This window comes from Oncorhynchus mykiss, chromosome 28 (genome assembly GCF_057628025.1).
Source record: "Oncorhynchus mykiss isolate SJ-2025 chromosome 28, ASM5762802v1, whole genome shotgun sequence".
Taxonomy (NCBI): domain Eukaryota; kingdom Metazoa; phylum Chordata; class Actinopteri; order Salmoniformes; family Salmonidae; genus Oncorhynchus; species Oncorhynchus mykiss.
Genome location: NC_143049.1, coordinates 33,734,071 through 33,746,343, shown reverse-complemented (window position 1 = coordinate 33,746,343; position 12,273 = coordinate 33,734,071). Strand labels below are relative to the sequence as shown.

Here is a 12,273-nt window from a genome sequence, read left to right as displayed (position 1 = left end):
CAACTGGAAATTGGGATCAGGCATTCTGTGAGACCACATTGCATTCTGTTGATAGGTGACTGGGGGCCTTGCACTCACGCTCGCTAGTTTCATGAAGACAAGTGAAGATGGCGGACGTGTTGAGTGTTCTTCGCCAATACAACATCCAGAAAAAAGAAATCGTCGCCAAAGGAGACGAAGTTATCTTTGGAGAGTTCTCTTGGCCCAAAAATGTCAAGACTAACTATGTCATTTGGGGGTATGTTAAATTTGCTTATAAATGGGTAAATTACTCGCTTCAATCGGCCTGTTGTAGCTAGGCTAGCTAGTAACGTTAATAGCTAACGTTAATGTTAGCGAGATAAGGTTGTTGATGCCCAAACTTTTCTTGCCGCGTTTAAAAGGTGCTAGCTACTATTTGCACCGAATGATAGCAAATACAGTTATCATTTTATTGTTAGTTTGGGGGGGTTTAACTAGTACGCTAGCTAACTATCTAACGTTAATTGCTTTGTTTAAAAGCCACTACCCAGGTAACGTTGTCATAAGCCAGCTGTCATGCTTGCAAACCCGCGGTAGTTAAGTTACAGTATTGCAACTAACGTTAGCTATTATTGATTTCCTCAGGTGACCGTACCTGTCACCATGTTTTTACATTTCTAGCTTGACAGCTAGACATTACTTTGATGTTCTGTGTCAGCTAGCTAGCTAAGTATTTCCTGTTTTTTGCAGAACAAGCAGTCGTTCAGGCCGTATGACATGAAATAGTTGGACAATCTCATTTTAACCCGACAAGTTGGACCAGTTGGACGTGTCATTGAAAAGCCGTGACATAGTCGTCACAGCTGGTCACTGTTTGTGTGTAACGTAATTAACAAAATACAGGATTTAAACTATTTATCTAAGCCTTCACTATTAATGCATGCAGTGTGACTAAATTCCAGATTAGTTCCACAAGAGGGCATCTGGATTTTACTGAAAGAACTGTAGACAATGGGCAAAACTACTAGTCAACGCTGACTAGTGTTGCAAAATTCTTTTAACTTTCCCAACATTCCCTGCTTTTCCAGAAATCCTGGTTGAAGGATTCCGAATTCATGTTTATTCCGTGAATCTTCTAACAAACATTTCTGGAAAACCTAGGAATTTTGGGAAAGTTAGTTGAATTTTGCAACGCTAAAGCTGAATGTAATGATTTTCAGAACTGGAAAGGAGGGTCAGCCCAAGGAGTACTACACCCTGGACTCCATTTTGTTCCTGCTCAACAATGTGCATCTCCCTCATCCATCCTACGTGCGAAGGGCTGCAGTAAGTAGACTTAATGTCCTCACTGCAAGTGAGAGTTGTATAGAGTTAGTTGAATACAGCTGCCATGTGTCATGGATGTTCTGTCTTAGTGTTGCCAGTGGTCTATTGATTGTCATTGCCAGAGGCGTTGTTGTGACCTTGGTAAATTGTGTTGTATTTCATTGTGATTTACATAAGTATTCTGATCACCCCCTAAGACAGAGAACATTCCGGTTGTCAGAAGACCTGATAGAAAGGGCTTGCTGTCCTATCTCAATGGGGAAAGTTGTAAGTATTAATTGAAACCAAATCAGATTTAACACCGTGAAATTAATGCACACGCGTTGATTCCATTGAAATTATTGTACTAAAGCAATTTCCATTTTGATTTCTCTTCACAGCTACTTCGACAAGTATCGACAGAAGTGCCCCCATAGAGATTGGTTTGCAAAGGCCAACGCAAGGTAGTTTTAGCATTTTGAATATGACAACTCTTCCATTGATTTGAATGATTTAATTCATATATATTAGAAAATGTGTTCCCTTGAAACAGATATATCAACAGTCCATGCTGTAAGGCCTAATATACTATTTTGTTCACCATTGGCCTGTGTTGCACATGCAATCAGCTTGGTGAGAGTCATTTTAGATATTGTGCAGATTGGAAAGGTATTGCACAAGTTGGCTAATTAATCCTTTATTGCATCAGTCAAACGAGCAGCAGATGAGGTGTCATCTGAAGCCAAAAAACCCAGGATTGAGGTACGTAATATCTTTGACCGGCGCCATTCAGACTCCTCAGCTCAGTTCTTTATAGAACGTTCTCCTCAGCTCAGTTCTTTATAGAACGTTCTCCTCAGCTCAGTTCTTTATCGAACGTTCTCCTCAGTTCTTTATAGAACGTTCTCCTCAGCTCTAAAGGAATTCTCTATAGGTATCCTGTTTAACAAGATGCCAGATAACTTGCCTGTTAAAGACAATTTTATCCAAAGCAATTTACAGTACAGTGAATTCATACATTTTGAGAATATGATCCCTGCAGAAATTGAATACATGATTATCTTTCATCATATGGAGCATTTTACCATTCTAACACATTCTGTTATCTAGGATGAGGAACGAGTGCGACTGGACAAGGAGCGTCTGGCTGCTAGACTGGAGGGCCACAAAGAGGGCATAGTGCAAACTGACCAGATCAGGTATGAGGTGCCTACACCCTTCCATCATCCAGTCGCTTTTATTATTTATTTTTACGGTTCAACAACATAATGCAACTGGCAGCATCAAGCTGAATTGAGAGTATAGATTTGTTAAAAAATACCAAAACACAATAAACCAAAAATATAGGTCCTAAGCAATGGATGAAAGTACCTAGTAATGTTTAATCTGCTGTCGCCTTGAGCAGAGCAGTCTTATGACTAGCGTTAGGATGGGTATGAAAGGACGTTCAATGACAGTACCATGTTACAAAATGTAGGCCATTATCATGAAGCCATTCACCGTTGCTACACAGGTTTTAAGATGCTAAGGTATCCCAATGAGAGCAGGCTGACATAAATAAAAACCAGGAACCTTGCCTTATTCACTAAACACTGCATTATTTAAATTCGCTTCTCAATCAACCCCGAACATTAATTTCTACTCCAGGCAGCGTAGTTTTTTAATTAGTTTTTATTCTATATTTTTTTCCCCTCCCCACTAAATTATCATCTCAGGGGAGTGGGAAATGCAAAAAAAACAAAACATTTCCAAATCACACATGCATATAATATACACTTGTACATGTGTAAAATAGGACAAATGTAGGCACCCATCTAATTATTCATGTGTTCTGTCAGCGTAGCTGGTGGAATAAGGGATAATGGAGATCACCTCTGCCCCCAGGTCACTGTCCGAGGCCATGTCCGTGGAGAAGATCGCCGCCATCAAAGCCAAGATTATGGCCAAGAAGCGCTCCACCATCAAGACAGACCTGGATGAGGATATCACACTGAAGCAGAGGAGCTTTGTGGACGCCGAGGTGGACGTGACCAGGGACATAGTCAGCAGGGAGCGGGTGTGGAGGACCAGGACCACCATCCTACAGAGCACTGGAAAGGTCAGAGGTCACCCCCTAGACTAGAGTGTCTGACTGGAGGGTGCGAGGGTCATGCTGTCATTAACCCCCTAAGGTTAATTTCCATGCTCCTGTGGATGCGTCACAATCCACCTCATCCGCCTATGTTGAACTTGAAAGGTGACAGCGCTACTAGAGCAGTGTTTGTCAGACAATGAGACATCCCAAAAATGGGTGTTTTCACAAAATCGTATGTAGCGTTCAAACGGTTTGGCCTACAAACTATTGAGCCCTCTGAGGCTCTATGATCTCAAGTGTCAGGAGACTCGCCTGAAGTTGGTACAACTGATCTGCCAACTTCTGTCTATAGCGTCGGCCCCATTTGAGCTACACTCTACCAGAACCCCCCTGTGCAATGGTGACTGTCTCACGAACATGTACAATACCAGTCAAAGTTTGGACACCTACTCATTCAAGGGTTTTTCTTTATTTTAACTATTTTCTACATTGTAGAATAATAGTGAAGTCATCAAAAACTATGAAATAACACGTGAAATCGTGTAGTAACCAATGAAGTGTTACACATCAAAATATATTTGAGATTCTTCAAACTAGCCACCCTTTGCCTTGATGACGGCTTTGCACACTCTTGGCATTCTCTCAACCAGCTTCGAGGTAGTCACGATGGGAACCACACATGTGGCGATCATCCGTTCACCTACTCTGCGTCTCATAAAGACACAGGGGATTTGTGGATTTATCAGACCAAAGGACAGATTGTCACCGGTCTAATGTTCATTGCTTGTGTTTCTTGGATCAAGCAAGTCATATTATTATAAGTCTTATTGGTATCCTTTTAGTAGTGGTTTCTTTGCAGCAATTAGACCATGAAGGTCTGCTTCAGTCTGCTTCAGTGTCTGTTACTTGAACTCGAAATCATTTATTTGGGCTGCAATCTGAGGTGCAGTTAATTGCCCATTTCTGAGGCTGGTAACTCTAATGAACTTATCCTCTGCAGCAGAGGTAACTCTGGGTCTTCCTTTCCTGTGGCGGTCCTCATGAGAGCCAGTTTCATCATAGCGCTTGATGGATTTTGCAACTGCACTTGAATAAACTTTTTCAGTGTTTTTAAAGTAATGATGGACTGTTGTTTCTCTTTGCTTATTTGAACTGTTCTTGCCATAATATGGACTTGGTCTTTTACCAAATAGGGCTATCTTCTGTATACCACCCCTACCGTGTCACAACTGATTGTCTCAAATGCATTAAGAAGGAAATCAATTCCACAAAAAGCACACCTGTTAATTGAAATGCGTTCCAGGTGACTACCCCATGAAGTTGGTTGAGAGAATGCCAAGATTGCAAAGCTGTCATCAAGGCAAATGGTGGCTACTTTGAAGAATCTCTAATGCATTTTTATTTGTTTAACACTTTTTTGGTTACTACGTGATCCCAAATGTGTTATTTCATAGTTTTGATGTTTTCACTCCGACTCAAACTAGTCACCTTTCGGTGAAAATCGCTGTTTTTAATCTAAAATAGATTGATAAGTGTTGATCCTATGAGAAAAGTTTGGGTGGGGGCTTTGGATGACTACTGGCTGTATGCAAACGAGTGATGGCATTTGGAGCAATACTGGCTGTATCCAAGGCTTAGCCAGTCGTTCACATAACAGAATGCAGCATGTACAGTATGTGGTTAATATTCAGAATGAGAGAATTAAGTGAAAATGAGGCATTGCTTGTTAAACAAGTGGATTCAGGAATGAAGTGGAGCTGGGCCTGGTTTAAGTTGGAATCCACTATTGAGGTGAAAGGAACACCACACACTTTCTCATGTTTTCAATACAGTAGATTAAAATGGATATTCCAGGTGTACTCTCTGCCTGAAATAGACCCTTGGTTGGCATAATTGATATCATGTTCTGCTGGCATATTGTAGAACAGGCAGAAAGTGTACAATGTAGTTATGTGCAGTGTAGCCCAAAGATATTGCTTTAGTTGCGTTGAACTTGACAGTAACACGTGTGAGTGAGTTGGGATTATTTAATTTTTTACACATTGAACGTTTTTGCACACATGTAGCCTTGTGCACTCGATCGACGTCTACTTTAGTGGCCACTATAATAGAGCAAAAATAGAATGCGTTAGGTTGACATGAACCACTTAAAATGTATTTTACACACAGAGACTGATCATGTAGATCATATTCTTTGTTTAATTAGTTAACCTGCATTTCCCCCTAGTGTCACCTTTTTGGTCCCTCACCAGTTTGCGTCCCTGTTCACTATTATTCTACAATGTAAAAATAATATATATATGGTACTGGTACTGTACATGTCTGTTTTGCTCTGGGACACCCACGGGCCTCACAAGACTTGTCTGAAGGTCTCCCGGTACCGGTTGAAAACATGTAGTTATACACTGTTTTTAATGCAAAAAAATATGGGGTTAAATGCATGTTTAGAAATATACTATATAGAGGAGACTTCAGAACAAACTTCCTTTTGATATTTTTGGGGGACTATCTGTTCTATGTAGTGGCTCTGTTATTCAATGCATTTGTATGGGCTAATAGCAGTAAGGCCAAAAATACCTTTTCATATAATTTTTTATATATACTTCAAGGGGTTGTAAAAATGTTTCAATCAAATAGATAAATGATCCTTGGAATGACCTTAAAACAATTCCATATAGCTCCTCCTCCCGGCTTAGACTGTGATGGGTTATGGTAATGAGATGTCCATCTCATTACCTTAGTCCATCTGAACATTATTATTAGGAGGAACCTGGCCACATGGGAAGAACACGCATGTATTCACTCCATGTAGATATTACCGTGTTCGGATCAGCTTCCCCAGTCCTAGCCTTGAAGGGTGGCGGCGATGGTCCATATCCGTAGCAGATCAACAATCTTTGGCTTTTCTGTTTTCACACGTCAGTGTTCTTTTAATGCCTGCAGGTGGCAGCATCACCTCAAGGGGAAATGTATTGGTTTGGTGGTGATATCTGCTGTTCTCTTATTCAACAGAACAGTAGAAATCTCGTCTACCTTTTTTTTTTTTTTTTTTACACTGTGCTGATAAATCTTATGCTCTTGCAGAACTTCTCCAAAAACATCTTTGCCATCCTGCAGTCGGTGAAGGCCAGGGAAGAGGGACGCGCCCCTGAGCAGAGACCAGCACAGAACACCACTCAGGTGGTAAGGAACAGCCCATGTTTGATTTTGGATATAAACTGATGTAATGTACCTTTTTTTTAATTTATTTTTTATTTTGGATACACACTTTTGCATCCTAGGAATCCAGCCGTGTGATTTAATTTTTGCCATTGTGATGTAATAAATGCATAATTGAGAATGACTTCCATAATCAGTAAAGGCTCTTGCTCAGGAGTTCCATAAAAATAAATACCTCCCTGTTCTAATTTGTCTTAAGAAATGGAGCTTGAAATGAACTGGGAGTTTCTCCAGAAAAAGATCAATGAGTATTTAACCTGTCGAAGCAGGGTTGATCGTAGTATTACCACTGAACTCTCTGTTTATAGTCGTCTCTCTTTAGATCATTCATTGGAAATGACCTGTGTTTTAAGTGTAACCTCTTATCTCCCCTCAAGGACCAGTCCATAAGGAACAAACAGCCTGTCCCAGCTGCTTATAACCGATACGATCAGGAGAGATTCAAAGGAAAAGAGGGTGAGTGGTAGAGCTGGGGTGATAAAATGAAAATTATCACTTATCGCAGGCATTTTGCTGATTATCGTTCATTATGATAAGTAGCCTATACTAGAGAAATGTGATGTTTTTAAATTAAGTAAGTTTGCTACTATAGGTGATTGTTAATGGGACAATTGATGGCTACAATCAAACTAGTTAGTCGCTTCAAGAGAAGTTTGGTGCACGTGAATGTTATAAAATTGAAATTTCTATTTATTGTTGTTGCATCAATGCAGGCCATTTATCGTGATATGGATTTTTGCCCATATCCTCCCAGCTCTAGTGAGTGGGACCAGGGCACATATTGTCATGTGACGTGTGCTGCTTTGTAAATATGGCCATGAATAGTAACATTTGGTGTGTGTGTGCATTAGTTTCAGCCGACCTGAATTAAAGTTTGTCTCTAGTCACGTACGCATGTAATGTAATTCATACAAAATCCTACAATGTGATTTTCTGGATTTTTTTTTCTAATTTTGTCTGTCATAGTTGAAGTGTACCTATGATCGAAATTACAGGCCTCATCTTTTTAAGTGGGAGAACTTATTGGTGGCTGACTAAATACTTTTTTGCCCCACTGTATGTTCATAGACGGTGCTTTACTTTGTAAAGTAAATATATATTTTAGTGTTATCCATTTCAGTTCCTTACACAGTAATGAACAAATGAAGATGCACAAAAAACAAACACATTTTTTTTAATGAAAAGTAAGATACATTATTGATTAACTAATTGTGTCCTTAGAAACGGAGGGTTTCAAGATTGACACCATGGGAACATACCACGGCATGACCCTGAAGTCTGTGACGGTAAGATCATCCTTTCGTCTTCTGCTACCCTAGTCGGTTTGTAGTTGAACATATATTCAGGATGTTTCGTCCATGCATGAATCGAACAACCCCATCGTTGAAGGGTGACCCTGAAGCAGGCACAGTGATGCCGAAACATTGGTGATTTACCCAATAAATTACTGGGAGTTTATATAGTGTGTGACTCTATTTTTATAGTTTATTCTCTGTTAGTCAGCACCTCCACATAAAATAATGTCTCTTTTAAAATTAATTTTAATTTTATTGGGGGGGCCGTAATTACATAAAAATACAATTTAAAAAATATGGATGACCATGCTTTGTAATGTTTCTAAAACAATACATGAATTAGTAAGAAGTAATGTGGTATATTGCTCAATTTAATTCAAATGATCAGAGACCAGAGGTTACCGTGGTAACGGGGACACTCGACTCCTGTCACGTGTTTCTGTTAGATTTGGGATCTGACCAACGGCTCTTCGCTTTGTTGACGCAGCAGACTCGAACTAATGTTGGAAAAACAACCAAGCTTGTAAACAAAACAATGTAAATAGTGAAGAAACACAAGGACAAAGTCTCACTTTGTAGAATTTTAAGTAAATGCCTGTTCGCAGCACCTCCAAAAATGAATTTCAGTATTTCACTGTGAGCTCAGCTCCCCTGCCAGACGATGTTGCTGTGTGAGGTGGGGTGTAGCATTATCTATTAGTAGCTATCAAACAAAACACCAGAAATACTTTGTAAACAGATACTGCAGTATTTTTTTCTAACTTGCACATGTGCTTATACTTGTTGTTCGCATATGTAATGCTCGCACTGTAGAGCCCAGCAAATTGACCACCTACTAATGTGGCTGGTGAAAGACATTCTTACCTGCCAATACCTCAATCTACTCTCATTTGACAGGTGTTCATTTTATGCTCTGTGTTCCACCCAGATCTGTTTCCTCTCTCAACCACATTCTCTACTCTTGCATATATCCGGTCTTTCATTCTTCCTCCATGTCAACTGCTACTTGTCATTCAATGTTCCTTTTGGTTTTTGATACTTCACATTTTTTATATGGCACTAGAAGTGGTTTATATGCTCAAGTATGCCCAAAGATCTTTTTGGTGAATAATTGAAGTACCCTTGAAGGCTCCTTTTCTTATTTTTTTTTGTAAACCTTTATTTAACTAGGCAAGTCAGTTAAGAACAAATTCTTATTTTCAATGACGGCCTAGGAACAGTGGGGTAACTTCCTGTTCAGGGGCAGAATGACAGATTTGAACTTGCAACCTTCCGGTTACGAGTCCCAACGCTCTAACCACTAGGCTACCCTGCTGCCCCAACATTTAAAAAAAAATATATATAAAAAACGGGACATGATTTAAATCCAAGTTGAGAAAAATGGATACCAGACCTTGACAGTCCACCAATACAGTCTAACATTTATCAGTATCCATTGTTGAAATATAATGGGCCCTTCACGCAAACACGGCGATGGAGCATTATTTTCACAATGTTGTTCATTGTACTTTTGTGTGGCTTAAATGTTGGAACGGCCTGTATGTGACGTTCCATTGCGCTGTTTGTGTAGCGGCTTTAATTCAGGTCTTCCTCTCTACCGATGCATACATTTTTCCCCCAATTAATATATTAAACAAAAAAAATATGAACTGGAGAGCCAGTAAAAAAAAATGGCTGTCCTCAACCATTAGTTTGTCCAAAAACGTGCTTTACTCGGTTACATCTAGCCAGTGACTCTGCACAGGCCATGATCTAACATCACCCTTGATCCTCTGTCACCAAATAGGCTGTACCCATGCAGTCTCCTCTGGTGAAACCTGCCCATCTAGTCGTTGAATGTGTTGATGCAGGCGTTGTGCTTGTTGCGCTGCAGGTGGTGCCAGTACTTGAGCAGTTCGTTGGGGTGAAACTGGTGGGAGGTGATAAGGTGGCTGTACTTGCAGCTGGAGTAGGACACCCGCCAGTGGTTGAACAGGAACTCATTGGGTGGCGGTGTGGGTTCGATCCGCAGCTTTGCCAGGCAGATGCCCGTGTAGACGTCCTCCAGATGCAGCCTGCGAATGCCTAGAGAGGCCCTGTAGATCTTCCCCGCCAGGTCCCCCGAGAACACGTAACCAGTTCCTGAGCAGAAGGTGGGGTACCTCTCGCTGGGATACAGCTCATGGGACATGTACCACTTGCTGTTCTTATTCCTGTTGGGCGCATAGCCCTTCATCAGGTAGCCTGTGAAATAGTCACGTTTTGGCTGATTTTTGGGCTGGAGCAGCTTGTGGACGAGATACTCGGTGTTGACAAACATGTCACTGTCTGTCTTCATGACGTAATTGGCGCCCGAGCAGTGCGCGGCCACCCAGTGCATGCCCATCAGGGTTTTGATGGTCAGGTTGTTGTACGTGTCCATGAAGTCCTGCTGGAGGATGTCATGGTGCCTCCTGCTCTCTGCCTCCAGGCTGCTCTGCTGCAGGCGGCCCACCTCGCCCTCCTTCACACCCAGCAAGAAAAGCCGGACAAGGCCTGGGACCACGCTCTCGTTTCCCCATGTTTGCCGGATGGCCTCCCTGGCCTCCACCTGCTGGGCCTCCGTGGCTATCAGCAGCACCAGTAAGGGTTCTGGGTCGTCCTCCCGGCACTTGTTGGGCTCGTTGATGATGTAAGTGTAGGGTTCCAATGTCAGCAGGCCCCCTAGCCCGACCTCTCCGCTCAAGCTAGCGTTAGTCGCCAGCGAGCTCTCCAGTCCCGTAACCCGCTGCGGAGAGGAGTCCGCCTGAGGGGAACTGAGGTTGGCATTCATTTTCGGAGGTGCAGGGGGAACCGGTGCATCCCTCAATTGAATCTGTGAGGAGCTGTGATTTCCTTTGTCTATGGAGTGTAGTCCTCCCTCTGTGTAAGCCACTGGGTTCTCCCTCCGCAATGTTGGGCCCTTGATGCCCGGCAGCCAGTCCTGATGACGCAAGATGACCAGGACCACCAGCAAGGAGAGGAGAGACAGGAGCCTGGCGACGTGCGTGCAGCAGTAGCGCCTCCTCCACTGCATGGTGGCTGTGTGCACCACCTCACTTGGGCAGCGGTGACACCTGGTCAGGTGCTTGTCGTGTGCGAACAAACCTTTATTGCCAATGACAGTGGCGACGTGTCGGGAGTTCCTGAGGGAACTACACCTGGGCTGGTGCATGCTGTACTTCCATTCAAGTCACTTTAAATTGCTGGTCAGATGTCAGTCCTGCCTCTATGTTACAACCAGCTTCATGCTCTGAGACGAAGTGCAGTCTTCAACAGAGGCTTTATCTAGGAGAAAAACAAGTTATTTATATATAAATAAATAAATAAATATATATATATATATAGAGATAGATAGATATCTATCTATCTAAATATATCTCTATATTAGGTAGATCAGCTTTAATATTGCAGATTGTAGCTTCATCAATGTAATTGTCAGCAATTCCAATCCCCCATATAATTTTTCTGGTAAATAAATATATTTTTATACATACACTACCGTTCAAAAGTTTGGATTCAGTTAGAAATGTCCTTGTTTTTGAAAGAAATGCACTTTTTGTCCATTTTAAAATAACATCAAATTGATCAGAAATACAGCGTAGAAGTTGTTAATGCTGTAAATGACTATTGTAGCTGGAAACGGCTGATTTTTTTTTTAATGGTATATCTACAGTTGAAGTCGGAAGTTTACATACACTTATTTCTAGTTAACAAACTATAGTTTTGGCAAGTTGGTTAGGACATCTACTTTGTGCATAACACAAGTCATTTTTCCAACAATCGTTTACAGACAGATCATTTCACTTAATTCACTGTATCACAATTCCAGTGGGTCAGAAGTTTACATACACTAAGTTGACTGTGCCTTTTAAACAGCTTGGCAATTTCCAGAAAAGGTTGTCATGGTTTTAGAAGCTTCTGATAGGCTCATTGACAATTGGAGGTGTACCTGTGAATGTATTTCAAGGCCTACCTTCAAACTCAGTGCCTCTTTGCTTGATGACATGGGAAAATCAAAAGAAATCAGCCAAAACCTCTATTTGTACACCTCCACAAGTCTGGTTCATCCTTGGGAGCAATTTCCAAACGCCTGAAGGTACCACATTCATCTGTACAAACAATAGTACGCAAGTATAAACATCGCGGGACCACGCAGCTGTCATACTACTCAGGAAGGAGATGCGTTCCGTCTCCTAGAGATGAATGTACTTTGCGTGTGCGAGCAAGGAGGCCTACAAACCTGACTCAGTTACACCAACTCTGTCAGGAGGAATGGGCAACGTTCACACAACTTATTGTGGGAAGCTACCCAAAACGTTTGACCCAAGTTAAACAATTTAAAGGCAATGCTACCAAATACTAATTGAGTGTATGTAAACTTCTGACCCACTGGGAAATAAATAAAATATTAAATAAATC

At 41.5% G+C, this 12,273-nt stretch overlaps 2 protein-coding genes across 5 annotated transcripts in view; one reads left to right on the top strand and one right to left on the bottom strand.

Annotated features, from left to right (window-relative positions):
* Positions 1-47: 47 nt before the first annotated feature.
* Positions 48-12,273, top strand: part of LOC110509019 (cell division cycle 73, Paf1/RNA polymerase II complex component, homolog (S. cerevisiae)) — a 34,620-nt gene continuing 22,394 nt past the window's right edge. Inside the window, exons 1-10 of one of the 2 annotated variants that reach the window (XM_021589960.3) lie at positions 48-238; positions 1,182-1,287; positions 1,485-1,554; positions 1,668-1,730; positions 1,976-2,028; positions 2,377-2,465; positions 3,151-3,364; positions 6,425-6,523; positions 6,937-7,015; positions 7,781-7,845. In XM_021589960.3, the coding sequence (XP_021445635.1) occupies positions 108-238; positions 1,182-1,287; positions 1,485-1,554; positions 1,668-1,730; positions 1,976-2,028; positions 2,377-2,465; positions 3,151-3,364; positions 6,425-6,523; positions 6,937-7,015; positions 7,781-7,845 (969 nt within the window). In that variant the 5' untranslated portion in view covers positions 48-107. The remainder of the gene's footprint in view (positions 239-1,181; positions 1,288-1,484; positions 1,555-1,667; positions 1,731-1,975; positions 2,029-2,376; positions 2,466-3,150; positions 3,365-6,424; positions 6,524-6,936; positions 7,016-7,780; positions 7,846-12,273) is intronic. The other variant, XM_090225155.1, reaches the window with a different exon arrangement.
* LOC110509022 (beta-1,3-galactosyltransferase 2) overlaps positions 8,423-12,273 on the bottom strand; it is a 28,915-nt gene continuing 25,064 nt past the window's right edge. For all 3 annotated transcript variants that reach the window (XM_036966380.2, XM_036966379.2, XM_021589962.3), the window contains exon 2: positions 8,423-11,139. In XM_036966380.2, the coding sequence (XP_036822275.2) occupies positions 9,680-11,026 (1,347 nt within the window). In that variant the 5' untranslated portion in view covers positions 11,027-11,139 and the 3' untranslated portion in view covers positions 8,423-9,679. The remainder of the gene's footprint in view (positions 11,140-12,273) is intronic.